We start from the raw sequence: 27,225 nt of genomic DNA on the forward strand, positions 1-27,225 counted from the left end.
TAGTCTGTTATTCAGGCAAGATGATAAATAGAATCAGAGAGACCTGCTTTTGAAAAGGCTGGTATAGCAGCAGGCAGGGGGAAGGCAATGATGAGGAATGAAACAGGATAGGTGGGCCAGCTCATTAAAGCCACTATATGCCAAACTAAAGAGACCTTTTTTTTTTTTTTCATTTGGCAGGTGATGGGGAGAATCATATAATTGTATCTGTACTATCGAAAGATAATTGCATGATGGACATAACCCTGACAGAAGTCCTGAATATGACAGAAGATTTATGACTTTAAATAATAATTTTATTGAGCACTTTATATGTACCAGACATGATTCTAACTGCTTTGTGTATACTTACACATGTAATCATTGCAGTACCTATTGAGCTTGGTACTAACATTACTTCTTTTTACAGGTGAAAAACTTTGGAACAAAAAAGATGACATGTAAGATGGAGCCCAGATTAGAAGGAAGGAGTAGGACTGTCTCTGGAGCTTGTATTTCTATCAGACAAACTAACAAAAGAATCCCCACTACAACCTGCTTCATTAAAATACGTCCAAGTCCATAGTCTTTATTTCACTATGAGCTCCTCGGAACTATGTGTGACAATGCTGATTAATCCTATCTACTTGAAGCTGTACCCCTCTCGGAGTATGTAAAGCTCCTTTTCTCATACCCCTCTCTTTTGGACTCTTTTATTAGTTCCTCTTCCTTTCGTTTCCTAACTAGTGTGCTGATGTAAAATCATGCCTAACATTTCTTAAATGCAAAAAAGTCAACAGTTAAAATGTAAGCCGTTGCCAATCAAACTATGGCATAAATCTTGTTATCCAGAATTTTCAATAGGGTAAGGGTACCAGAATTAATTCAGTGGGCCCCAAGAAGCTTGCCTCATCACATTCCTAATTTTCTGTCCAAAAGCAGGAGGAATGCCATCGAGGTAGGAGCACAGCGATTTCTCCTTCACCTACAGATCTTAGGATAGCTGCTCCCTTTGCCTGGCACAATTTTTCACCCATGTTGACTTAATTCCTATTTATGCTTTATCTGAATCTAAAGTCCCTTTCTCTGGTAAGTCTTCCCTGAAACTCTTAGACCAATTAGGGTTCCATGCCTTACGGTAACACAATCTACCATGAAGTATTTACCATGCTTTAAAAAAAAAACCACACTTGATCATTATTGTTTGCATACTCGTGATTACTTACACTAATCACTGCATCTCTGATGCCTAGTACAGTATCTGGCTTATGCTATACAATCCAATGAGTATCGATTAAACTAATAATATCTGTCAGGTCTCTGAGCCCAAGCCAAGCCATCGCATCCCCTGTGACTTGCACGTATATGCCCAGATGGCCTGAAGTAACTGAAGAATCACAAAAGAAGTGAAAATGCCCTGCCTCGCCTTAAATGATGACATTCCACCACAAAAGAAGTGAAAATGGCCGGTCCTTGCCTTAAGCGATGATATTATCTTGTGAAATTCCTTTTCCTGGCTCATCCTGGCTCAAAAAGCTCCCCCACTGAGCACCTTGTGACCCCCACTTCTGCCCACCAGAGAACAACCCCCCTTTGACTAATTTTCTTTTACCTACCCAAATCCTATAAAACGGCCCCACCCTTCTCCCTTCGCTGACTCTCTTTTCGGACTCAGCCCGCCTGCACCCAGGTGAAATAAACAGCCATGTTGCTCACACAAAGCCTGTTCGGTGGTCTCTTCACACGGACACGCATGACAATATCCACACTTTAAATTTTCCTTTGTCAGTAAGTTTATAGTTAAGTTTATAATTAAGACAGGGAGGTGATGAGAAATTTACTCCTTCATATTCTAACACAAGTTGACTGAACATAAAAATCTGAATGATATATGAGTACATTATATGCATAAACACAACTGATCTTCAAGAACAAACTTTTAGAGTCTCGGAAAAGAAAAACTATATGTCATTTATTTATTTATTTGTTTAAAGTGCTGCAAGTAGATCTTACTTCCTAGATATGCTCGTGAAGTATGAAAGAATGGAAACTACAGAGTTTAGAGGTAATATATTTTGGCATATGCCAAGTTTTGGATTTGCTTTGGCGCTGATTCTAGGTGGCTCTGCCTTTGTTTCAATTTCCAGGTGGCAAAGCGCTACAAAATGCAGCCTTCCCTGTTTTCCAATTCGTTAAGATTTTTAGCTACTTCTTATATGCTAAGTCTAGCTCTGAACTCACTCCGCAGTATTTATTTTTTGTATAACCTATTTGTTGCAAGAAGGATTTGGGATGATCCCCTGAAATTATGTTATTACTAGTCACAATTCCTCTCAGGGGAAATTATTTCTGTTTTCCCATGAGACTGGAAATAAAGTAAAAACTATCAAATATATATTGGGCTCCTACTATGTGTGAGTCTCTGCTTCAGGCATAGGGATAGTCAAAGTTTAGACCTGGTAGAAGCTTATTTTTCTGTTGCCCGCACACTGATTTAGTTACAATACATTTACTTAGAAAGGTATTCACAAACTACTATTGAGATAAAAGCAGGTTACAAAGCAGTACATCTAGTAAGAGGCTTTCAGAATTCAGGATGCATAATTAGGAAGTGTACGGACAAATAAAAATTAAGAGGCTTAATTCTCCCCATTGAAAACCAGGAAGACACTTTCTCTCCACCCCCAGCCCACCCTTTTTTAAAGAGCATTTACTTTAGAAAAGAGATCATTGTAAGTACTTTCTCCTTGTTTTGCAATGTATATCAACCCTTTTGAAAGCTAGATAGGCCCTTTGTCAGCTTTATGATCCAGGATGTTTTTCTCAAGGACCCAGGGGCCATCCTTATGAAACGCAAACATCAAGGAAGACAGTGCCCTACTCTCCCAATTTCTATGGGAAGGCAGGAGCTTAACTTTCATGAGCATCTGGCTCCAATTTGTAAAGCTACCTCTTGTCTCAAAAATGTACGGTTTGTTTTCCCTCTGGATGAAGCCAACAGGGTAACACAAACAATCACTCCAATTACCAGTTAAAGTTTAGCTGAACCATGTGGGACAAAGTTGCTGTCAAGTCCTTCTACTTGAAGACAAGTTATTGTTTATCTTGAAAACGTGTAATGGGTTGTACCTGTTTGGTTATATGAGGGGATGAGATTTCTTTTTATCTTGGCAATCTTTCAGTGATTGCCTGTGATGTGTATCACATTCTGGTTTAATGCTTGTTTGATAATAAAACTGCTTTTTGTTATTGTTGTTGTTACATTTATGGAGAGGATTTCTGAGGTGGGAGAAGATTTTGCTTTTAATTATATTTCCCCAACAGAAGACATAAGAGTAGTTATCTCTGGAAGGTGAAATTACATAGATAGATAGATATTAAGATATTAATTAATATATAGATAAATAAATATATAAATGTATTAAATATAAATATATATGATACATACATGATTTTCTTAAATGAACATACTTTTATAATGAGAAATAAAAAAGTGTTTTCCTTGTGGGAAAAAAATATCAGATTGGCACTTACAATACTTATGAAGATAATGGCTCAGATTTCTACACTTTACAGATCTCGGCATTAAGGAAATCCGATCAGAAGGCATCTACCATTTTATCACACTGTCTCCTCAGCCTGTTCATATATAGGTTCCTTTTTATTTGTCATCAGAAGTTATTCTACTAAATTAGGGAGCTGAATAGCATCCCCTAAAGGAATGAAGTTTAGCTTGCATGGACTAGAATCTGATTGTGTTCAAGGTTGCTGCTCCTTCCTCCAGACCATCAGTCTCCACCCTGGCTCTGGGCGCCTGTTTAATTGGACTGAATGCCTGCACCACATGCACCTCGGCTGTTGAACCCCCAGCATCTTCCTCTTCTCATTTCTGCCTGTTTCAGAAGGAGCTCCACTATGGAGTTGCAGGGGCTCTGTTGCTTCCAGGACAAAGCGTGTAGCATTCAAGAAAGAGGAACACTCTGGGAGGGGAAGGCCCCAGGGGAGCCGCCAGGTGCATCACAATGAACTGGGAACCTGCTCCTCCTGGTGCCAGGCTCCACTGCACTCAGTCTCTGCTGCCATATTTCTTCCTCAGTCCCCCAACTGTCTCCTGTCTCTCAGGGCTCCTCCTTGTCTCTCCTTTGATTCTGGCTTCCATCAGGCCCACTGTCCTGAGGTTATCAAACATGGCCTACAGGTCTGGACCCTACCTCTCAATAGGGTTCAAGTTTCCCTCTCTTCCAAAGAAACCTTAGGCTTGTGCAATTGAAGAATGAATATGTGCAGCTGTTGTAAGTGTACCAGAATATTCAGATAGTTAGAAGCTCCCTGAATAGTCTATAACAGTTTGGATGCTGGTGTGTTAAGGGCCACAGAGGATCTTTAAGATCCTCTGCATCCAGCCAGGAGAAGGCTAAGCTCTGGTCCAGTCAAAGGGTTATCTCACCTGAACAAAGCACTATGTGGCTTAAGAAAAAAAAGGTATGAGACAAAGTGGTAAATGTAGGAAGGCATGTTTGCTTGTTTCTGTTTGCCACTATAATTTCACAAGCTTCTGACTCTGTGACAATGTGCGGCTCTCTGGAGGGATGGCTTTGAAGACAAAAGAGGATACAGCACAAAGCTCCCACGTCTCTCGCCTGAGTCACTGTATTCCCTAGAAGATAAATGACCCCAATCCTTGCCTTTTCTTACACATAAGATAACATCTGATGGGGTTAGTGATTATGCTTCTATAATCTATAACCAATATACTTTAGTAATCTGTAATTAGATGTACTCTTACACCCAAACCTCGATGTGTTTCTACTTTAACATAACTTTTGAGTGAATCTGATGTGATTTTGCACATACTGAACCTCCACAAGTTGTGTAAAAGCTGTGGCTGCAACAGTGTGCGGCAGCAGTACTCCCGGCTCTAGGCCTCAGTCTATAGTCCTCAGTCAGACTTCGGAATAAAACTAACTTTAATTCTTTAGAAGTTTGATATTTTTATTCTTTAGTTGTCACATGGTATTCATAGATAACAGGATAAACAGCCATATATACATTCCTCCTAAGGGATAAAGGAAATAAAATCCCTAAGTCCCAAACATGTCTGACTATATTTCAAAATAATTTTTGTAATTCTGTGCCTCAGTCATTAGAATATGCAACACTTAATAAAAATTTGTCTGAATAATAGAAATGAGTCATTTACAGATTTTTTATCTTTTTGCTCCTTGAAAATTATTGGTTTAAAGAGTCAGAATTACCATACCGAAAACAAAGGAAGTTGAAACTAAATAAGCCTTCCACTAGGCCCTTACTGATGCATAAAATTGGAGGGCAACAAAGGTCAACATAAAATGATTATAATGGCATTTTGCCTAAAAGTGTAACACATTTAAGTGAATTTTGTGTGACAATACAAACTGCAGCCTAGACTTAGATTTCTTTCAATCAGCCATGTAATTTTCTCTTCTCTTTTTCTTTTATGAAATGTATCTATTTCATGAATTACAGCCCTCCTAAGTAAAGAACACAGAGCGTGGGCTCGTCGTGGTGGCTCACGTCTGTAATCCCAGCACTTTGGGAGACTGAGGCAGGCGGATCATGAGGTCAGGAGATCGTGACCATCCTGGCTAACACAGTGGAACCCCATCTCTACTAAAAATACAAAAAATTAGCCAGGGCATGATGGCAGGCATCTGTAGTCCCAGCTACTCAGGAGGCTGAGGCAGAAGAACCGCTTGAACCTGGGAGGTGGAGGTTGCAGCAAGCTGAGATTGCACCACTGCACTCACTCCAGCCTGGGCAACTGAGTGAGACACTCCTTCTCCAACAAACAAACAAACAAACAAAAAACACACAGAGATTGAAGTAAAGGACGCCCAGCAAGGGAAGAAGCACAATGCATCCTACACAAAGCCCAGACAGTTTCAGCTCAAACAGAAGGAGAAGGGGCCAAGTTTCCTCATTCTGAGCTGCTAAAGGACTTGCCTATCCCATTGAAGCATCTACTAGATGCTACCAGCAATGGTACTTGTGAAGCTGGACTCAATAAAGAATCTATGCAATTTTAACTTTTTTTTTTTTTTATCGGGGAGACACATTAGCATTTAGTTTTACTAGCAGAGAAAATAAACAATGATTATTTAATTGTGATGCTATTCTGCAGCCACATCTTAGGTTTTTAAATTTTATACTAAATGAGAGTTGCAACCAAATAAAATTGTTAAGCATATTTATTTATATTTTAATCAACAAACACAAATTGTATATATTTATTATATACACATGTGGTTGTGAAATATGGATACACTGTGGAATGACTAAATTGAGCTAATTCACATATACATTACCTCACATTACCTCACATCCTTATCTGTTTTGTGTGCATGTGGTGAGAACACCTAAAATCTACTCATAGCAATTTTCATGAATAGAGTCAATACCAGTAGGTTCTGAGTTTTAGATCACTTAACTGAACCCTATTCAGCCTCCACAACAAGGCTTGCTTTAGTCATTATTATCTAGCATAGAAAAAGTTTGACCAGAATATAAATCTTAGCTAAACTTAAAAAAAAAATCTACAGATGATAGGAAATATCTGTACATAATATCCATTCAAGCAAATCAACCCCTTCTAAATCCTCTTGTGAGATTATCAGGTAGGCCTAGGCTTGTTCAATCTGTTTGGGCTCAAGTTAAGACACTGTTCAATAATAATTACTTGGATTCATAATGTACCTGCTCAAAGAGCTTTTCTGCAACAATGTGAAGCATCTATTTGATCTGCACACGATTAAGTCGGGCATTATTAAGAAGTATTTTACAAACAGGAAAATTGAAATGCAGAGTTCTCAAGCAGCCTCGTCAGTTTGTAGGTTAATGATGATCAGAAAACCTGCACTGAGCACTGTCCATGCTCTTATTTAGGGTCTGTGATATCCTCTCACTGAGATTCAGCCAAGCAGAGGCCCTACATTTTGACAGGTGAATACACAAAGCTGTGGTTCTTGTCCAACTATCTTTGCCCTTCTTGCTAAAACTAATTCACGTTAAGTTGAAAATATTTTGTGTCAACATATTTGTCAAAAATTATTTTTGCCCCCAATATAAACGGTACAGTAAGAAGTGAGGCTCCTGCCTCCTATGTTTCATCCATATCTACAGACTCACTCTCCAGGGGTAACCATGGTCAACAGGGTAGAGTACATCATTCTAGCCTTTCATCTATGTCCATATAAATACATATTTTTTAACAGAAATGAGATAATTCTTTTTCTTATTTTTATTTATTTATTTATTTTTCTTTTGAGACGGAGTCTTGCTCTGTCACCCAGGCTGGAGTGCAGTGGCGCGATCTCGGCTCACTGCAAGCTCCGCCTCCTGGGTTAATGCCATTCTCCTGCCTCAGCCTCCTGAGTAGCTGGGACTACAGGCGCCCGCCACCTCGCCCGGCTAGTTTTTTGCATTTTCAGTAGAGACGGGGTTTCACCGTGTTAGCCAGGATGGTCTCGATCTCCTGACCTTGTGATCCCCCCGCCTCGGCCTCCCAAAGTGCTGGGATTACAGGCTTGAGCCACTGCGCCCGGCCCAGAAATGAGATAATTCTATAGTTAGAGTTCTGGAACTCTCTTTTCTACTGCTCAATTGGAAATTAGAAAGGAACAGTCTGTTTACATAAGAAGAGGTGACTCAAACAGGAAAATATAATATGTTAAAAGGATATTCCAGATTACAGAAGTTAAAGAAAGGCCAAAAATCCGTCCTTATTCTACATGGATTCAAATTTTCTTTCTGAGTTAAATTTGGCTTACTTTCTCCTAGGTCAAAAGAAATAAAACACTAAACCAAAAATAAAAGCCAAACACCAAACTATACTATACACAACCTTAAATTATGGCCTTTTTGTTTTCTATAAGTAGCATTTTCTAGTCTATACAGTTATCAAAATGGAAAGACTATCTAGACGAGATATTCTATTTTCAGAAATAGAATCAATTTGGTATTTAAAGACTCCCTCATTCTAGGGTATCCAGCGAGGTCTAACAGACTTGCGTGTGGCCAGAACAGCCACACTTTATTTGAATTGAATGCATTCTTTAACTAAAAATTTAAAGGTGTTTAGGTTGAAGAACACCTGAGAATGTATCAACATAAAATTTTCAATTTCAAGTTGCTTTAAAGATTGGTGAAAAAGAAACATTATAATATTTTTAAAGTCCAGAAAATAAAGATTATATTTCTGCGGTACTACTTCCAAGAATGAAGCAGTTAAAGTACTCCCATTTCTGATGATCCTATCATTGCTTGAGGTTGCAGTCAAAGACCTAACAACTCAAAGAGAAGAAAGATTGTTAACATCTCCTAGGATAATCTTGGGCTATGTGTTCATGAGATTAAAAAAAATTAAATGACTTCGTTTTATCTTCTGGTTTTTTTTTTTTTTTTCACTGAACTGTCTATGTTTAGGAATTGTCATCGAAAATTTAAGGTTACGGGGGGAGGGATTGCATTGGGAGTTATACCTGATGTAAATGACGAGTTGATGGGTGCTGACGAGTTGATGGGTGCAGCACACCAACATGGCACAAGTATACATATGTAACAAACCTGCACGTTATGCACATGTACCCTAGAACTTAAAGTATAATTAAAAAATAAATACATAAAAAATAAATAAATAAATAAAAATAAAATTTAAGGTTACTAGGAAGAGTGACATTTATTTTCTGAAACCCTTAAATGAAATGAAGTTGTTACAGAAAGAGTCAGATTCTTAATGCTGACATTCCCAGATTTACAATTCACTCTTTCATCATAAAGTGACAAGCAAGCCTTGCTCAACCTCCCATATTAACTTTTAAAAATGGGACTGTCAACTGTATTTACCAACCCTGTCATTTCTTAGCATAATTATAGCATACATCCTGAATAGAAAGTTGTTCTTAGCCTATGCATAAAACACAAGTAAAAGAGTATTACCTCTCCTCCCTTTCTCCACCCATCTGGTAGCCAGCAGGGATTTACGTTGTTACTTCATATATCATTAATTATGTAATTTTTTCATAAATTACCTTAGCTCAAGTGATTCCATTTAAATAATGTTTGATGTGTAATGTAATATTTCTAAATGGTTTATTAGTTCTTTTACAGACAAGCCTTATAATGTACTTAGTAATTTTTTTTTTTTTTTTTTTTTGAGACAGTCTCATTCTGTCGCCCAGGCTGGAGTGCAGTGGCCGGATCTCAGCTCGCTGCAAGCTCCGCCTCCTGGGTTTACGTCATTCTCCTGCCTCAGCCTCCCTAGCAGCTGAGACTACAGATGCCCGCCACCTCGCCCAGCTAGTTTTTTTGTATTTTTTAGTAGAGATGGGGTTTCACCAGGTTAGCCAGGATGGTCTCGATCTCCTGACCTCGTGATCCGCCCATCTCGGCCTCCCAAAGTGCTGGGATTACAGGCTTGAGCCACTGCGCCCGGCCTGTACTTAGTAATTTTTATTAATAGAATCCTGTATGTTCAAACACTCAAGGGTAAGTCATTTCTTCTGTGATTGCCACTAATTTGACGAATTTAAATGATGAGACAATATGGGAAGGAACACAAATATACAGCTCAACAAGATAAACTGTTAAGATGAAACTAGAAGTGAATGTCGTCAAGTCCAATTTTCTCAAGCCACTCACAAAATTAGTTACATTTAAGAATAAGACTAAGGCCGGGCGCGGTGGCTCAAGCCTGTAATCCCAGCACTTTGGGAGGCCGAGACGGGCGGATCACGAGGTCAGGAGATCGAGACCATCCTGGCTAATACGGTGAAACCCCGTCTCTACTAAAAATACAAAAAACTAGCCGGGCGAGGTGGCGGGCGCCTGTGGTCCCAGCTACTCAGGAGGCTGAGGCAGGAGAATGGCGGGAACCCGGGAGGCAGAGCTTGCAGTGAGCTGAGGTCCGGCCACTGCACTCCAGCCCGGCGACAGAGCGAGACTCCGTCTCAAAAAAAAAAAAAAAAAAAAAAAAAAAAAAAAAAAAAAAGAATAAGACTAAAATTTTATTATTTTCATAGTTATTTTAAGCAGTTAGCATAGTCGTTCATTTTCTAAATGGAATAATGGCATAGAAATTTAAAAAATACTACCAAACTTTAAATACTTGTATTAAAAATAAAAAGTGATAATTCACTTTATAGTGAATAATCCACGTTAAAGGTTTGTTTTTGATGTAATTTGCTTGGGTGAAATACATTCATTTGGATAAAGAATTTCATTTATTTGTTTTCTCTTAGATAGTCTAGTAATTCAGACAAAATAATTATGTCCTCTCAGTTTGAGCTAAAAAAAGAGCTGTAAAATGTCCTCATCTTTATTTTTTTCCTAGGATCCTCAAATATTCTAGGAATAATTTTCCAAACCAATGGGAAGCACTAATGTAAATAAAGCAATTCACTCTTTAAAACTTTGGTAAGCTTCCATCCTCACTCTGACTCTGGAACATCCCTTTTTGAGATCTGCCACCCCACTGCCTACAACAAATACCACATTTTAATGAGTCTATCCCTTTGATCACTAGACTTTCCTGAAAGAAGCTAAAGCCAATAGGCCTTAGGTTATGAGCAAGATGATTCAACTTGATTTTAAAGCAAAGAACTATGCATTGTTTCCGCAAAGACCCATCTGTCAAAGCCTAGCCACTCTATAGATGCCGTGCCTATACTCAGCCCATTAAAAGGAGCAGCTCTGTGGCTGTCTCCTAAGATAATAAGATATTGCACAATGGTATGTGTTGTTGCTATCATATCTGCTGAAACCCTGGTTAAACTGTTGTCTTCTCCTAACCTGATGAGGCACACCCAAGATGCATAGGGCCCCTGGGCTGCTGGGAAACACACACCACCATCTCTCCATTAGTCAACATACATCCACCCTTGCTTGGAGCTGAGAACTATAATTTTCTTTCTCCCTAGGCAGTAGGTCCTCCGTTTTCTAACTCTGGGTTTAGGGAGAGTGGAGGGTGCATTAAAGTTTGTTTTTCATTTTACTCATACATACTTGGTAAATATCTGAGTTCTCTGTTTGAAAATTGATTGGTTAGAGGAAAATAACCTGCCTCTAGTTTTGCTTCTGAAACTAGAAAGTTAGCTGTTAAGAACACTAAACCAGGCTGACTTTTATTCTGTGATAATATCTCTAGGTATCACGTTTTTAGAACAGTTATATATTACTCTTAATGGAGCAAACATGATCTTAAAAACAATAGAGTAGTGAATTTTTAAAAGATGGCTTGTCATATTCTTAGGAATTAAAAATAAAAATATAAACGTAAAAGGCCCAAACATGTAGAACTTTAATACTCATGAAGAACTTCTTGGGGAAAAGCTTATCCTGGAAGCAGCATTCCCAAACCACAACTAGCAATACCTAAATTAATCATTTAAAAAGATGTCCTGTGCTAATTATTGCCCAGATGGTGACACTGGCAGATATTTTCCAGGAAAACTAGGAATTTCCCCTTGTAATGTCATCTTCCATGGTCAGGGATGCCCTCTTAGCATTCTTAGTCCCTCCTAACATGTTTCTCATAATTATTAGGGGCATTAAAAAACAGCCATGATTTTTATAAGATACTAGGATTTCTCTTTCATAGGAAAAGAAAGACAAAATGAGTTACAACTGTCAGATGTAAAGTTATAAAGTATATAAAATTATAAAGTTTTCTTAAAAGACAATACTACATTAGTTAATAAACATATACCCAATTGGTAGTACATACAAAAACATAACAGAAAAATTTTTAGGTAATCAGGGAAATACAAATTATTGTATTTTTGGTTAATCAAATTGACTAGATTTTTAGAGTTAGTGTTAGTGAAAATGTGGGGAAATAGATAATTTTAACACAATTTTCTGAAATTAATTTGACCATATCTATTAATATTATAAATAGGTAGGCTCTTTGGTCCAACAACCCTTTTGATTAAAATTCATGTTTACTGAAAAAAGAAATTCCTCAAGTAAATAGAGTTTGCTGATGCCTATTAAATTGGGTATAATTTGTTTATACAGCAAAATAAAAAAGAAAATAATTCCATTTAAATAATTCAAAATGGAGTTGAATTATGAACAATTTTTGCTTTTATGTATTTTTTAGGATTTAAAAATATCAAAAGTAGTATTTTATAGATGTATGGGTGCTTATTATAAATGAGTAAATTAATAGCAGGTCTTTCTGTACAATATTACAGAGGTTTACCTCATACCCATCTGCAGAGTACTCCACAGTCGAGATGTGCCTTAATTTGTTCACTCTTCCTGCTCTGACAGATATCTTGATTGTTTTCCAGGTTCTAATTTAACTTATTGCACTGAAGAGGTATAATGCAAATGGCTAATAAAAAATTAAAATCATGACTTCAGTGGTAATTTTAAAAAAGCAAATTAAAGTAACAAGACCTGATTTTTAAAAATCTGTTGAATTCGCAAAGATTTTCGATATGACAATCATCAATCTTGGGTAGTATACAGTGGAGTAGTCATTTATATGACGGACGCGTGTAACCTGTCTAGGATGCATTTAGGCAGTGTGCATCACACATTTATTTATTTATTTATTATTATTTTTTTTTATTTTTTATTTTTTATTTTTTTGAGACGGAATCTTTCTCTGCCACCCAGGCTGGAGTGCAGTGGTGTGATCTCGGCTCACTACAACCTCCACCTCCCGGGTTCAAGCAATTCTCCTGTTTCAGCCTCCTAAGTACCTGGGATTACAAGTGTGTGCCAACATGCCCAGCTAATTTTTTTTGTATTTTTAGTAGAGATGCGTTTTCACCATGTTGGCCAGGCTGATCTTGAACTCCTGACCTCCTGATCCACCCACCTCAGCCTCCCAAAGTGCTGGGATTACAGGCTTGAGCCACCATATCCGGCCTGAAAGTTTTTTTTTTCTACTCGGTAATTACATATCAATAATTCTATAGCACAGAAGTAATAAAAATAAAAACATATCTGTCAATTCATCTATCTGTCACTGCTTATAGAAGCTTAAATATGCAAAAATAGGGAAGTGGTTACATAATAAAAAAATTATTCAATGGATTAGTAAGCAGATTAACTATCATGATAAACAAGAATAATTAAAATGAGGAAATAAATATAATTTTAAGAGTAAACCGGATACATAACTCTATAAGTAAAATATATAAACTCTGGATAATAAAAATTGTCCTAAAAGGACTATAGCAGCTTTTTAAGTGGCTATTCCTGAGGAGAATAAAATAATGATTTTTATGTTCTTCTTTGTACTTGAACCTATTTTCTAAATTTTCTACAATGAACATTTACTACTTTTAAGGTAGCAATTAAAAAGAAGAAAGAAAATACATCCTTATCTACAAAATTCAACATGCTTCTGCTTCATCTATTAAGTAAAATTGACCAGGCTCATGGTAAAGCCCTTGTAATGTGATTTTATCTTATCAACCCAAGCTTATTGCTAATGAGTACCCAACTCTAATACTCAAGTCCATCCCAGATGGTTACTAGGCATGCCATGGCTCACCTAAATTCCACTCATATTCTTCCACTCAGGGCTAGAACTTTCTCTCCCAGAGTTTCTGATAATGATTTTTGGTTGTTAACTATTTCAAGCCAACTTCAGATGTTCATAATGTTCTAAGCAAAGTCTAGTAATGTGACAAAATCATTTTATACTCTAACGCCAATAAATAAACAATAGTAATTCAGAAGAATGCTCCTTCTGAGAGCAAGAATCCTATCAATATTTGTTAAAGGAACAAAAATAATCGTTAGCATGATCATAACAACTCCAGCAGCTAACATTTATTGAGAGGTTTCTGTTTAGAAGTAGGCTCTCTGACAAGTGCTTCACACTTTATTTATCTAATTTAATGCTCAGAACAGCCCCCCATTTCACTGCTGAAAAAAACAGAGCCCCAGGTTATGCTATTTCTTGAAGGTATATAGACAGCTTGGGCCTGAGCTTCAAATACAGTTTGGGTGAATGTCAATAAGCCCTACACTACCAAATTTGTTTATGGAAAGCCTATAAGATAACATTTTGTATTTTATATATCTATTAATTAATCTAACTATCCATTTAGCTAAGTTGACATGATGTATTGTGCTACAAAGCTTCCTTTTATATACAAAAACAGATACAAAACAATAAAAGTTTCTGCTAAATCTCATTATATAAGTAATATGTTTACCTGTATAGGACCAGCCAATCTCTTCAACAAGTTTTCTCTGTTGTCTGTAGTATCCATTAGCCCAATCTACAAAAAAGAAAAATCAAGGAATCAGTATGTAGAAAAATATATGTCCAAAAATAAAAGATGCCCAAATTATTCATACCATAAATAGTTCTTGATTACTTCTTTCCATGTCATCTTCTCAATGTGTTCTCTCAACCTCAACCACCACCATTACATTATACATTCCAATGCTCTTGTTCTGGTAGCTGATGAAATTTTAGAGGGTGTATTTAAAGGATACTGACATTCAGGCAGAAACAAGGTACATATTTAGGTAATGAAAGAGCAGCTTAGAGAGGTTCAGCCCCAAAGAGGGACTGGAGTCAGAAAGGACAGCTTGTCATGCCTCCAAATTTTTGTTACCATTCCCTAAGTCTAATGCCTGAAATCCTATTGATTAAAGATACCTTTACATTTACAATCCAAGTTTTATCTGAAAAATGCTTCTAGGGTACCCAGAATTGATCATGCTTTCAAAGTTTGCTTCCATCCTAATGCAAAACTAAATTAGCTGCTGTCAGAAAGTAGAATTTAAATGTGCATATGTTGTTTGGGAGAAATGTTAAGTCAGAGAGCGTGAGTGAATCTGTCCCTTGGGGGAACAGAGATGCTTGAGTTAGGTAATGCAATGGGAAACCTAGGGCCATAAAGGTAGTGAATGACCCATGACCCAGAGAGAGAGTCTCCAGATCTAGAACATGGGGCAAGGGATAGACAAAAGAAGATGGGTGAAAACCAGTCTCACTCTGCATAATTCAAAATTTTGCTGGGAGCCACACCTGCATCCAACAAATGGGAGTGTTCAGATTCATTCTCCTCCTTGTATGATTGTCCCTTAATCCCTGACTATACTAACATTAATACTTCATTTCAGCTACGTAGTGGGTAAAATAAATCTTTGCAGGATAGGTTTGGAACCTGATTGGTGATCACAGAACTGTTTATGTAGAGAAAGCTACAAAGAGCTAGTTTACAAATGTACTTGTAGAATATTATTCATTCATACATTGACACTGTTTATACAGTATGAAATTACTTCTTATTATCTGTATACATTTGTTTTCTCTATTGGATGCAAATATCTCAAGGACATTTCAGAATTTATTTTTCTTTCTTCCATGTTATATACTCTCTGATTATTACAACATGGTAATAAATTACTATTTTTTAAAAACTAAAAGGCAGGCCAGCTATCAGAAATGCACACTTAAAATTCATAGGTTATCCAAAGCCAAAATCTACTTTGGAAAAATAAAGGTGTTGGTCGTGTTTAAATTTTTAAAAATCTATATGTTAAGTAAATATTCTATTGGCTATATAACACACTTCAACATAAATCTATTTTTACAATAGTTTTATTAAAATATAATATATGTATCACACAATTCATCCATTAAAGTGTACAAGTCAATGGCTTTTAGAGTATTTGCAAAATTTTGTAACCATTCCTGCAAACAATTTTAGAACATTTTCATCAGTCTAAAAAGAAATTCCATACCCTTAGCTGCCACCCCACACCCACGCCCATCCCCCAGCCCTAGGAAAACACTAATATTTTTGTTTATATAGATCTGACTATTCTAGACATTTCCATATAAACAGAATGATACAATACATGGCCTTTTGCTATCACCTTCTTTCACGTCACAAAATGTTTCTGAGGTTTATACATGGCACAGCATGTATGAATACTTCATCCTCCTTCACTGTCCAATAATATTCTATCATAGGGTGACCAGGACAGCCTTAAGCTTCCCCTTGGTTTGACTAAACTTTAGAAAGAGTTGTTCTTGGCCATAGGCCCTTGATTTCCCTTTATTATAGAATTCACTTTAGGAAAATTGTAATTATATTTCTTTTTTTTTTTTTTTTTTTTTTTGACGGAATCTTGCTCTGTCACCCAGGCTGGAGTGCAATGGCGTGATCCCAGCTCACGGCAACCTCCACCTCTCGGGTTCAAGCAATTCTTCTGCCTCGGCCTCCTGAGTAACTGGAATTACAGGCACGCGCCACCATGCCTGCCTACTTTTTTTGAATTTTTAGTAGAGACGGGGTTTCAGCATGTTGGTCAGGCTGGTTTCCAACTCCAAACCTCGTGATCCGCCCGCCTTGGCCTCCCAAAGTGCTGGGATTACAGGCATGAGCCACTGTGTCTGGTTTGTAATTCTTGCTCTACTCCTGTGAGACATAAATCTTTTTAATAGCCACCTGGTAACTTTATAATCCAGAAATGTACCTCTCAAGGACCCGGGAACCACCTCTTTGAAAAGTAATCAACAAGAGAGACAGCACTTTTATCTTCCAGTTTAGGTGGGAGGGTAAGAGCCTAACTTCAGTGGGGCACCTTGCTCCAAGTTGTAAAAACGACTTCCTGTCATAAAGATACGAATTTACTTAGATAAACTTAAATTTATTTAGATAGACTCCTATATTTATGACAAGAGGTAGTTTAGATAAAGCCAATCAGCAAACACAGATAGCTTATGGCCCTGAATGTCCTGCAGTTCTTTTCCACAAGTTCACTCCAGCACTTAAAAACCTAACCCAGCCTGCTTCATGTGTGTTGAGTTCAAACTCAGATCTAGCTTCTCTCCCCTACTGCAATAGCCTTGAATAAAGTATTTCCTTCCTGTTTAACTTTGGTGCAATTTTTGTTTTGACAATTGAATATACCATATTTTATTCATCCATTCATCACGTAATGCATACTCGTGTTGTTTCTAATTTTGGGCTATTATGAATAATGCTGTTATGAATATTCATACATAATTTTGTTTCACTTTCTACTTACAAATGAAATCTTAGGCTCACAATTTATTTTTCAAATAGGGTTGTTCCATAAAATGCTAGTTATTTAAGACTAAACTGATTTAAGTTAAATCTTGGGGTTAAGAGTTTCTTTATTACAAATGAATATATACAACTGGATATTAGAAAGGGCCATAAAATGTTACTGACTGAGACTTTTAACAGTGTAGAAAAAAGTAATTCCTATTTTAGAGATAAGAAGATTTACGCCAAAAAATGTAAGTGGTTTGTACAGGCAGCAAGTGATAAAAAATGGAAACCATAATGCGGGGTCCCTGACTTCCACTTCATTTATCCTCCCTCAATATCAAGGATTCCTACAAATCCTGAGCTACTGGTTACTCTCCTAAGGTGCTCTGCCTCAGCAGGAGCCTCTATAGCATGCTTGCCTTCAAGAGACACAAAACAGTGCAAAACAATACAGCGGGCTACAGGTTCATTAGCAGGAATTACTTGGACAAATAAATTATAAAGAATTGACTGTATACGTGATTTAAGCTGGCAATCAACTGAAATTTTCTCTGAAACTTTGCACTGGCCATAGGAAAAAGATTCCTTGACATTTCTAATATATTTTAAGTATAAATATTTTAGAAATGTAAGACATTTTGTTATGCATTGTGGTGACTTCAGGAGATCAGATACCATGCAAAACCTGTATTTAACAAGCATTCTATTGAAATAAATAAAACAGTAAGCTCTTGTTTTAATGATTCATTCTAAAGGATAACAGCAAAACATCAGCAGAATTTTAGCTTTCCTTGTAGAGTTTTATCCCTACACAATGAACATTTATCCTTGGTTTTTAATTACTTACATTAAGAAAGCTTTTTCAATACAAGATTCCCAGGTGTTGGTAGCTCTCTTCAGTTCCTTTATGTATTGTTCCCTTAATTGTTACTTCAAACAATCCGTTACACATTCATATGCTAATTACATAGTGCTTGGGCGTGAGAGAGTACCCCACTTTAAAAATTCTACTTAGAGGTCTGATAGATGAGATGTGATAGCTCCAGTGAACAAGAAAAAAAGAAGCTGGGTTCACTTTTTTGTTGCATTATATACTTTGAAAACCAGGAAATCCTATATAAAAAAGAATCTATCAAAGTGCTTATGCATTTTAAGATCCATTAAAATAATGAAATAAAGAATTTTTTTTTCTGTTTCTGTGGATTTCAGTTTCTTTAGTTTGTATATTTTGTTTCTTTCCATTTAAAATATTTGACAAGGCTGTTATGGTGTGACTGTTTTGTAGTGATAAAACTAAGAAATTTCAGGAAGTGACTGTTCACATGATATACAACAAGAAAATACATATTAGCAAATCTTTTTTAAGGTTATCTTAAAATTTGTCCTAAAAATATTCTTCATGAAGCAGCTTTCTAACCTCCTAACGAAATTCAGAGAAATTTGGTTTATATTATGTCAGATAACCTAAACATTCTCCTTTTAACTCATTCCACCTTGAACTTACCTTGAGCACTCACATATATGCAAACATGTATATATACAAGGATATATAAAAATACATTATTTAGTATATGTATTATAAATACATATTTCATTTCTGTTTACTTATGTAAAGGAAATCAAAGTTTTGTTTTCCTTGATAACTCCCTATCAAGGAAAACATCTTTTCTCAAATTTTTTAAACTCCCCCACCAAGTTAAAATCAGGGTGCTCATTTCCTACTAAAAAAAAGTCATTAAAAATGTTTTGAATTCTAAAAATGCTGCTGATTGTGGCCTTACCCTAAAGAAGGTCTCTGTTTCATGTTGATTAACATGAAACAGAAGACTGAAGCGGCAAGATAAATCTTCAATTTATCACCTGCATTCTACTAAAAATTCTAGCAGCAGTGCTCTGACAAAATACACACACAAACACATATACACATGTTATTGCCATAAATAAAGTGGTCAAAATATTACTATAATAGAGAGAAATACAGTCCTCCTAAGAAAAAGAATTTTCAGATAGAAAATAACCACAGATCTAAATTTGAAGTCTAGGATTTCGTATCTCTTAAAGTGAATTTGTCCAAGGTAGATGATAGTTCTTGCATATTTCACATCGTTTAAAGAAGTTACTAAAGAATTTCCGAGGACATAAAAAGGTAGCAGAAGTCTAGAAATGTGGCAAAGAAATCATAGAATTAGAGATGAACCATTAAAGACCTTGAAGAAGTCTGACAAGGAAGAGACCTGGGGAAAGGGACCGAATATTCCAGGTAGAGGAAAAGGCATGAGGACCAAGAAGTGAGAAATCACAGAACTCAAGATTTGAGAGGCCAGGGAGCGCTCATGTAGGATCTTCATAGATCACTAGGAACTTATTTTTGGTGACAGCTCACTATCCATCTTCACGCTTTTAACTTTCATCCTACTCTCTCTTCTTACCTAGATTTCTTTTAAAAGCGAGGAGGTAGTCTACTGAGTTGACTGAATGGCATTGAATGTACTTCATATGTTGCACATATTTTGAAGAAAATTTTCAAAGAAGAGTATGAAATAATCCAATACATATTTTAACTGAAATGAAAGGGATTGGATGTGTGCTTGTGAAGAAACATAGGTGGTTTGTGAAGGCTTGAAGAAGGACTTAAAACCCTCTGGAGATAGTATTCGGTCATCAGAGTGGTTATCATCCACTAAAGAATGTGACAGTAAGACATGCTTAAGACTGAAGTGGCATTGATAAACAATGGTTGATAGTGACAGCAGTCACAATCATCTGTCACTGGAAACAAAATAAGTATTTTCCCTGAAAATAAAATAAAAAACAGGAATTCCTTTAAGAAGAGAATCAACTGTTTTTTTGAGGCGGAGTCCCGCTCTATCGCCAGGCTGGAGTGCAGTGGCATGATCTTGGCTTACTGCAACCTCCGCACCTCCCCCAACACCTACGCCCTGGGTTCAAGCAATTTTTCTGCCTCTGCCTCCCGAGTAGCTGGGATTACAGGCATGCACCACCACGCCCAGCTAATTTTTGTATTTTGATTAGAGACAGGGTTTCACCATGTTGGCCAGACTGGTCTCGATCGCCTGACCTCAAGTGATCTGCCCGCCTTGGCATCCCAAAATGTTGGGATTACAGGCATGAGCCACTGCGCCCAGCCAGAATCAACTTTTGATTAAAGAACACCTATGGACACATCACCTGCTTATTAAATACTTTGTACCTTCAGATGTTCTACTATTGTTGTCTTTCTCCATTTGATAAGAAAGCTGAGTTTATGATCTAACCCAAAACCATGATTTGCTAAGACAAACTTTCCAGGTAAAATTAAATTTGCCCGCGAGTACAGAGTCTACAATATTATACATGGCAAATTTTCTCTGTGGATCTTCCTGTCATTCAATGTTAAGGATTGGCTTGCTGTCAAGTTAAATGATCATATAGCCTATCTTTACCCATATGGAATGTAAATTTTATTCAGTATATATGCAACGACATTTATGAAACCTAAATTTAACTAATTACAGTAATTCAAATAGTATGATTTGTTTAGGCTATAGTAATAGTTCAAACATTGCACTTACTGTTAACCACTTCAGATGTAACCAAAAGACCTAAAAAATACCGTTTTTTTATAGTATATATATCAAGCCATTTGTCTTCCAATTTCAGCTACCTTCCAGTGTTAGAAAGCAGAGTTTTGGTTTCCTCCTCTCTTCAAAGGCTTCAAAATAAAAGTACTTTTGAATGTCTCAAAACTTAAATAGCATCTTTATGCAAAATAAGAGGATATTTTAATTTATATCATTAAAAAGAGGTAATTCTGGAAAAATATGAGTTATAAGAGTCCAGGTAACCTCTTTATTTAAGAGTAAGTTTAAAGAGATGAAAAGTAGATGCCTGAGGCACTATATAATCAAAATGGTAAATCATTTAAGGAGATGGAAAGTTTGAACATAAGGATAATGGAAAAGAACAAAGGCAGTCATTTCTTACATATGCTTACTTTGGTAGTGAGACATCCAGTTAAATGCATATGTCTCACAGGACCAAGGAAAGGCTCGAAGGTGAGCAATTAGATTTTATTGTCTCTTAGACATGCTTTCAGAGACAGAATCTCTCTGTTGGTAATTTGTCTACTATTCAAGCTTTTCAATGAAAGCTCAAAATAGTCACAGGCTAATCTTGATAAGTAGTGTATTTTCCTATACTTAGATGCATTTAAGCTAATGTAATTTATCTATATGTCTAAAGTTGAGGTATTTTTTGTTAAAACATATTAATAATTTTGATCTTTATGACATAATAAAGCATGCCTATTTCAAACAAATTAGAAAATATACAGGTAGCAAAAATACTTCAAAAATCACTTGCAATTCTATGTACTGTAAATAACTGCTATTAACAGTTTTGCACATGCACATATGTTTCTCTAGATGTTGCATATTTATATATAATAAATTTGGACTTTACTTAAATTCAATGACACTATTTGGTAACCTGTTTCTTTACATGATAATGAATCACTGACATATTCTCAATTTAATAAATATTATTTTACAGCATCATAACAGTTCACTTAAATCATTCTCTACTTTTTGGATACTAAAATTAAAAGTTGACAATGTCAGAAGATTTATTTCTTGAGCTTAAATGATATGCATGAGGATAGTTTCTATTGAACTAGTTTTGCTTGAGCTTCAGGTATAAAATAAAATCTGTAGATGAAGTACCACATTTTTTCCTGTCAAACTTCTTCTAAAATATCAACAAAACACTAAGCACAAACTCATTGTTATTGTACTACAATCATTATAGTTACCTAGTTTTATGTCTATAACTAACAGTGAATTTGTTTCACCATAAGAGAAAAACCCAATGTTGACTGCTCAGCGATAATGGGAACAGAGACAGAAATATCAACCTGTGTACAAATAACAATTAAAGGAACGAGCTAAAATTAATATTATAAGTGAGAAGAGGATCCAATCTGTGAAGAAAAAGTGTATAAAAGGGAGTAGAAAACACAATTCATCGAATGACAAAAATAATGTTATTATATTTATGTATTATGTTAATATATGCTATTAAATTATCTTACCATAATAGTATTATTTAGCAATGTAAATAAGATTGCTGTTTTGAAATCTTATGCTCATGTACTTTCACTGAAATCTGACGCAGAGCAAGAACATCTGCCATGCCCCCTTCTGACTGGGGTCGCTCAGGAAGTTCTGGACAACTGGCACACTCAAATAGCCAATTAGAGGATACAATGGGATTCCATTCACATTTACCATGAAAAGCACAAAACACCAAGAGAGTTCATAAAGGAACAAAGATATGAACTATTTTTAATATAAAAGAAAATGCAAATAAATGAAGAGAACTACTACACTCTTCAAAGGAAACATTGAATTTGGGGAAGTTGTGATTTTTTTTTTTTCCATATTAATGAATAGGTCAAATCTCACTAGGATGTTTCTAACTGGAGACATTTTTTGAAAATTTATATAGAATAGTAAATGGAGAGTGATAATTGACTAGAACAGTTAGAAAAAGTGCGAACTAATAAAGGCTTGGTTATCAATTACTAAAAAAAAAAATGAATTGACAGGCAGATCAATAGAAAAAAGCAAACAGCACTAACACAGAACCTACTATAGATGCAAATTTAATATATGAGAAAGGAAACATCACAATTAGATAAGGAAAATTATGAAGGTTCAAAGGTTGGGAACACTATTTGTGAAAAAATTAAATCGTACTTGACACATACATAAAAATAAATTCCAAGTGGAATAAAGAATGTTTTAAAAAAGATGCAGAAAAACTATTTACAAAGTGAACGTTAAATTAATCATAAGATGGGGGATGCCTTTCTATGCCTGAAAAAAAGGATATTATGAAGAAACATTTATAACTATGATTATATAGCACTTAAAACTTGTATAGAGAAATGTTTAATGAAATACAAATTGTAAAATTAAGCTATTGATAAATGTTAAAATACATTACACAAATATTACAATATATTCCACACACAAAATTATTACAAATCAATAAGGGCAAAATATAAGCACAAAAGTTTTGAAAATGCAAATACAATTAATAAATTTATAAAGAACTGTGAGACTTTACTGGTATCAAAGAAACAGAAACTAAAATAACATGAAGATAGCAGTTTTCCAGCTAGCCAGTTGCCAAAGGTTTATTATTACTTTTTAAATATTCAGTGATGATCCAGAAATCTTGAGATGTTTCCTTATGTACAGGTAGAAGAATGAACTACTATAAACTTTCTGGGAAATGAGTTGACAAGGGTTATCAAGATCCTTAAAACTCTTCATATCATTGGACACAATAATTCTATTCCAAAGAACATATTTTAAAAGATTAACAGAGATTAACATGATGTACCAAGATGTTTACAACATTGAAAATAATGGTGAATAATTATAAAATACGTTAACATACAAAACGTGGGGGAAGTTTAAATAAATTATATAAGGTTCCTAATATGAAATGAGGTGAAGCCATTATAAGTATATTTTCAAAAATATTTATTGATTTTTTTTGAAATATACATGATATAAAACATTATCAACAGTTAGGATACAATTTTATAAATAGTACATATATACAGAAATGTAAATTTCTTTATGTGGTGCCATTGGGACTGATTTTTATTTTTTCATATGTTCTTACGTTTTCCAAGTATTTGATGAGTTTTTGTTAGTTAAATATTTAAAAAATTTAAAGTGTCTATGCACTCTGAAAGAATGTCTCTGATTCTACAACTAAAGATAAATATGTAAATATGTTTTAAGTATTTTACATCTTTAAGACTGTAAAGAAAAATTTGAAATCCATTTTAAAATCTTCTTCCAAGAGACTGCATGATAGATGCAGCATTAACAGCATTTTAAAGTTAAGCTTATGAAATAATAGCCAAGTTGACACATAGTAGGCAAGTTAAGTACTTCAGCTACCAAGATAATGAAAAACAAGAACCACAGCAAAACAGGAAGTGCAACAAACTCACAGATCATCTTATTGGCCATGATGATCAGATGCACTGGGTCTTCATTTTGTGGGTAAACCTTGAAGTAGTCTTATTTTAATTTTTATCATATTTCTAAAACAGCACATTTTGCTTAGATAAAATTAAACCCAAATGTCAGCGTCTATCCATTAAGCAGGACAATCTGGCAGTTTTATGTGTTAACACCCTGTTCTGAAATAGGTGTCGGTCATGTTAAAGTTGCTGCCAGGAGGCTGACTGATTCACTGTGTGGTTATGTCTGGACAAGGCAGAGTTTCTTGACTGCTTTCCCAGTGTATTGACTGAAAATTCATTTTTGGCATGAATTCCTTTTTTAAAAAACTGGTCTAGAAATAAGAAAACTTTATTCCCAGGAAGCATATTTAGTATAATAAACTGATAATTTTTCAATGGATCTGTAATTATGTAAGACATTTTCAATTTGCCAGTATCTTTTATAAGCCACTTGCTATTGCTCATTAAAACTACTTAAGCTTGGGCAATATTGCAAAAAGAAATCAGGATGAGGAAGGGAGATCTGTCTAACTTTAACTATAAACACATATATTTTTTATGCCTCTTTTCACTTTATTCTTAAGATCGAAATCTTAGATTCTGCCTTTAAGTGATGACCTTGGACAAGTCACATCTCTTTGCTTGTATTTCCACAATTTAAAAATAGGGGTATATATCTCTTTAAGTGATGACCTTGGTCAAGTCACGTCCCTTTGCTTGTATTTCCAAAACTTAAAAAAAGGGGTATATATCTCCTGTTTACTTACAATGATACTGTAACAAGAGATAGGGCATGTGTAAAACCATTTTGAGCTCTTTGTAAAAAATGTGCTTGTAACAACACTTACCATTTCCTGACTTTCATTTTTCAGGCATTTGAAATTTTTCTTTCAATAGTGAAGCAACTTTTTTTTTACAACAATGTGACATTTATCTAATGTGCATAGCATGTTTCTGTTGTCATAAATTATTCACTTGTTTTCTGATGCTATCTGATTCTTAGTCTGAAGTGCTCTTTAGTTTTAAGGATAAGTATGGACACTCACTGCACATGGAAAATACAAATCCTGATATTCAAAGATAAACTGTTTCCCTAGAGAACAATATGAACACTGAAAAACAAAATATTTAATTTAAATCAAACTTGAGGAACTACCCTTATGTAATCTAATTATGTCTTTGCGTTGTAGTTTTTGTTTTGTTTTGTTTTGAGGCAAAGTCTCGCTCTGTCGCCTAGGCTGGAATGCAGTGGCGTGATCCATCTACGTTCACTGCAACCTTCACCACCCTGGTTCAAGCAATTCTCCTGCCTCAGCCTCCCAAGCACCTGGGATTACAGGCACCCACCACCAAGCCTGTCTAATTTTTGTATTTTTAATAGAGACGGGGTTTCACCATGTTGGCCAGGCTGACGTCAAGTGACCTCAATTGATCCAACCGCCCCAGTCTCCCAAGTGCTGGGATTGCACGAATGATCCACTGCGCCCCACCTGTATTGTAAATTGAATATATTTTTTAAAGTAAAATTTTTCAGAATACTTTCCTTGTTCCAGAAAAGACTAAAGGCAGCATAAGATCACTATTTATTTAAGAGCTTATATTGTTTACATTTTGAAGAGTTCTTCATTTTAGAACCACTTTCTCCACTAGCAATTAAAAAAAATTAAACAGTTTGATGACATCTCTAATTAGTAGGCTTTTAATTGTTAATGAGCACCTAGCTATATTCATCACTGATTTTGCTCATAACTGTACAAAAAGATTACATCTACTGCTTTATTGGTACGTAAAAATGTTTCATTGCCAGTAGACTATGAAGTGATAATTACTATTTATCATTTTATTTCCTTGTATTGTAAAGTTTATTTGAAGTGAGCGGAAACTGTGCAAATCCTATTGTCTCAATTAGTACAGCTTAAGTACGGTCTAGCTGGCTAGCAGAATCATTTTATTGGCTTCACATTCCTCTGCGGGACACTTTTAGTCCCCATCCCATGCCTCTACCCTTTGCCAAACATCTCAGTTGTACTCTCTTTTCTTTCTCACTTTAATACTTGCATTCTCCATGGAACTTGGTGTCTCCACAATGCCCATTCTGTGAAACCCCAAAGTCGGCCTTAAGAAGCGAGGATTCACTTCAACCACCAATCACAATATGCTTATCTTCAAGTCTTGTAATTGGTGACCTATCCTGACCAACGACAGCAATGGGTCTTACTGGCCCACTGCTGCAACACCATTTCCCAAATTTTGCCTGAAAATTTGAATGCCCTCTGCAGTGGCAGATACTCAAAGATGCTCATTGGGTTGCCTAGATTACACAGGTTTATTGCACTCAGAGGAACAACATTTAAAACGCATTCCTGTTCAGTATATAATTAATAGTCTTGGAAAATACATCCCATTAGTTACTTTTATACACAATTACAAATTGTTGGCCAAGGGTTAGATATTATTTATTTTGGAATAGTTAACTCATTTGGAACAAATATGCTTTCTCTCTAGGTTTATTGTTCTGTTTGTGAGGATGTCAAGAGACTGAACAAGTTAATGCAGTGTTTTTGGCCAGGACTCTGCTGGCATTTTGCCCTGGACTTACTAGGCCACTGGGACACCTAGAGATAATTAACATACTCCTGCACTGTCTAATGTGATAATGGTAACGGTTAAATAAAAAAGAGCAGGTTTTTTTTTTTTTTGAGATGGAGTCTCGTTCTGCCGCCAGGCTGGAGTACAGTGATGCGATGTCTGCTGACTGCAACCTCCGCCTCCCAGGTTCAACTGATTCTCCTGCCTCAGCCTTCTGAGTAGCTGGGACCACAGGCGTGTGCTGCGACGCCCAGTTAATTTTTGTATTTTTAGTAGAGACGGGGTTTCACCATGTTAGCCAGGATGGTCTCGATCTCTTGACTTTGTGACCCGCCTGCCTCGGCCTCCCAAAGTGCTGGGATTACAGGTATGAGCCACCTTGCCCAGCCAAAAAAGAGCATCTTAAAAACAGACCACAGGTAGCATCACTGCACATCAAAGGAGCTAGCTCTGTGGGCAAGTCAATGTTTCTCTCTAAGTCTAGGAAAAAGAAAAAAGTGTTTTTATGAAAGGATTTACACCCTGGAATTTACATATCATATAACACAAAGACAAAGATATAGAAATGTA

General features: G+C 35.9%; 1 protein-coding gene across 4 annotated transcripts in view; it reads right to left on the minus strand.

Annotated features, from left to right (window-relative positions):
- LOC105475258 (protein tyrosine phosphatase receptor type Z1) overlaps positions 1-27,225 on the minus strand; it is a 193,121-nt gene that overhangs the window by 121,048 nt on the left and 44,848 nt on the right. For all 4 annotated transcript variants that reach the window (XM_011730358.2, XM_011730351.2, XM_011730371.2 and 1 more), the window contains exon 2: positions 14,196-14,261. In XM_011730358.2, the coding sequence (XP_011728660.2) occupies positions 14,196-14,261 (66 nt within the window). The remainder of the gene's footprint in view (positions 1-14,195; positions 14,262-27,225) is intronic.

Source organism: Macaca nemestrina, chromosome 4, assembly GCF_043159975.1.
Source record: "Macaca nemestrina isolate mMacNem1 chromosome 4, mMacNem.hap1, whole genome shotgun sequence".
NCBI classification, from domain to species: Eukaryota; Metazoa; Chordata; class Mammalia; order Primates; family Cercopithecidae; genus Macaca; species Macaca nemestrina.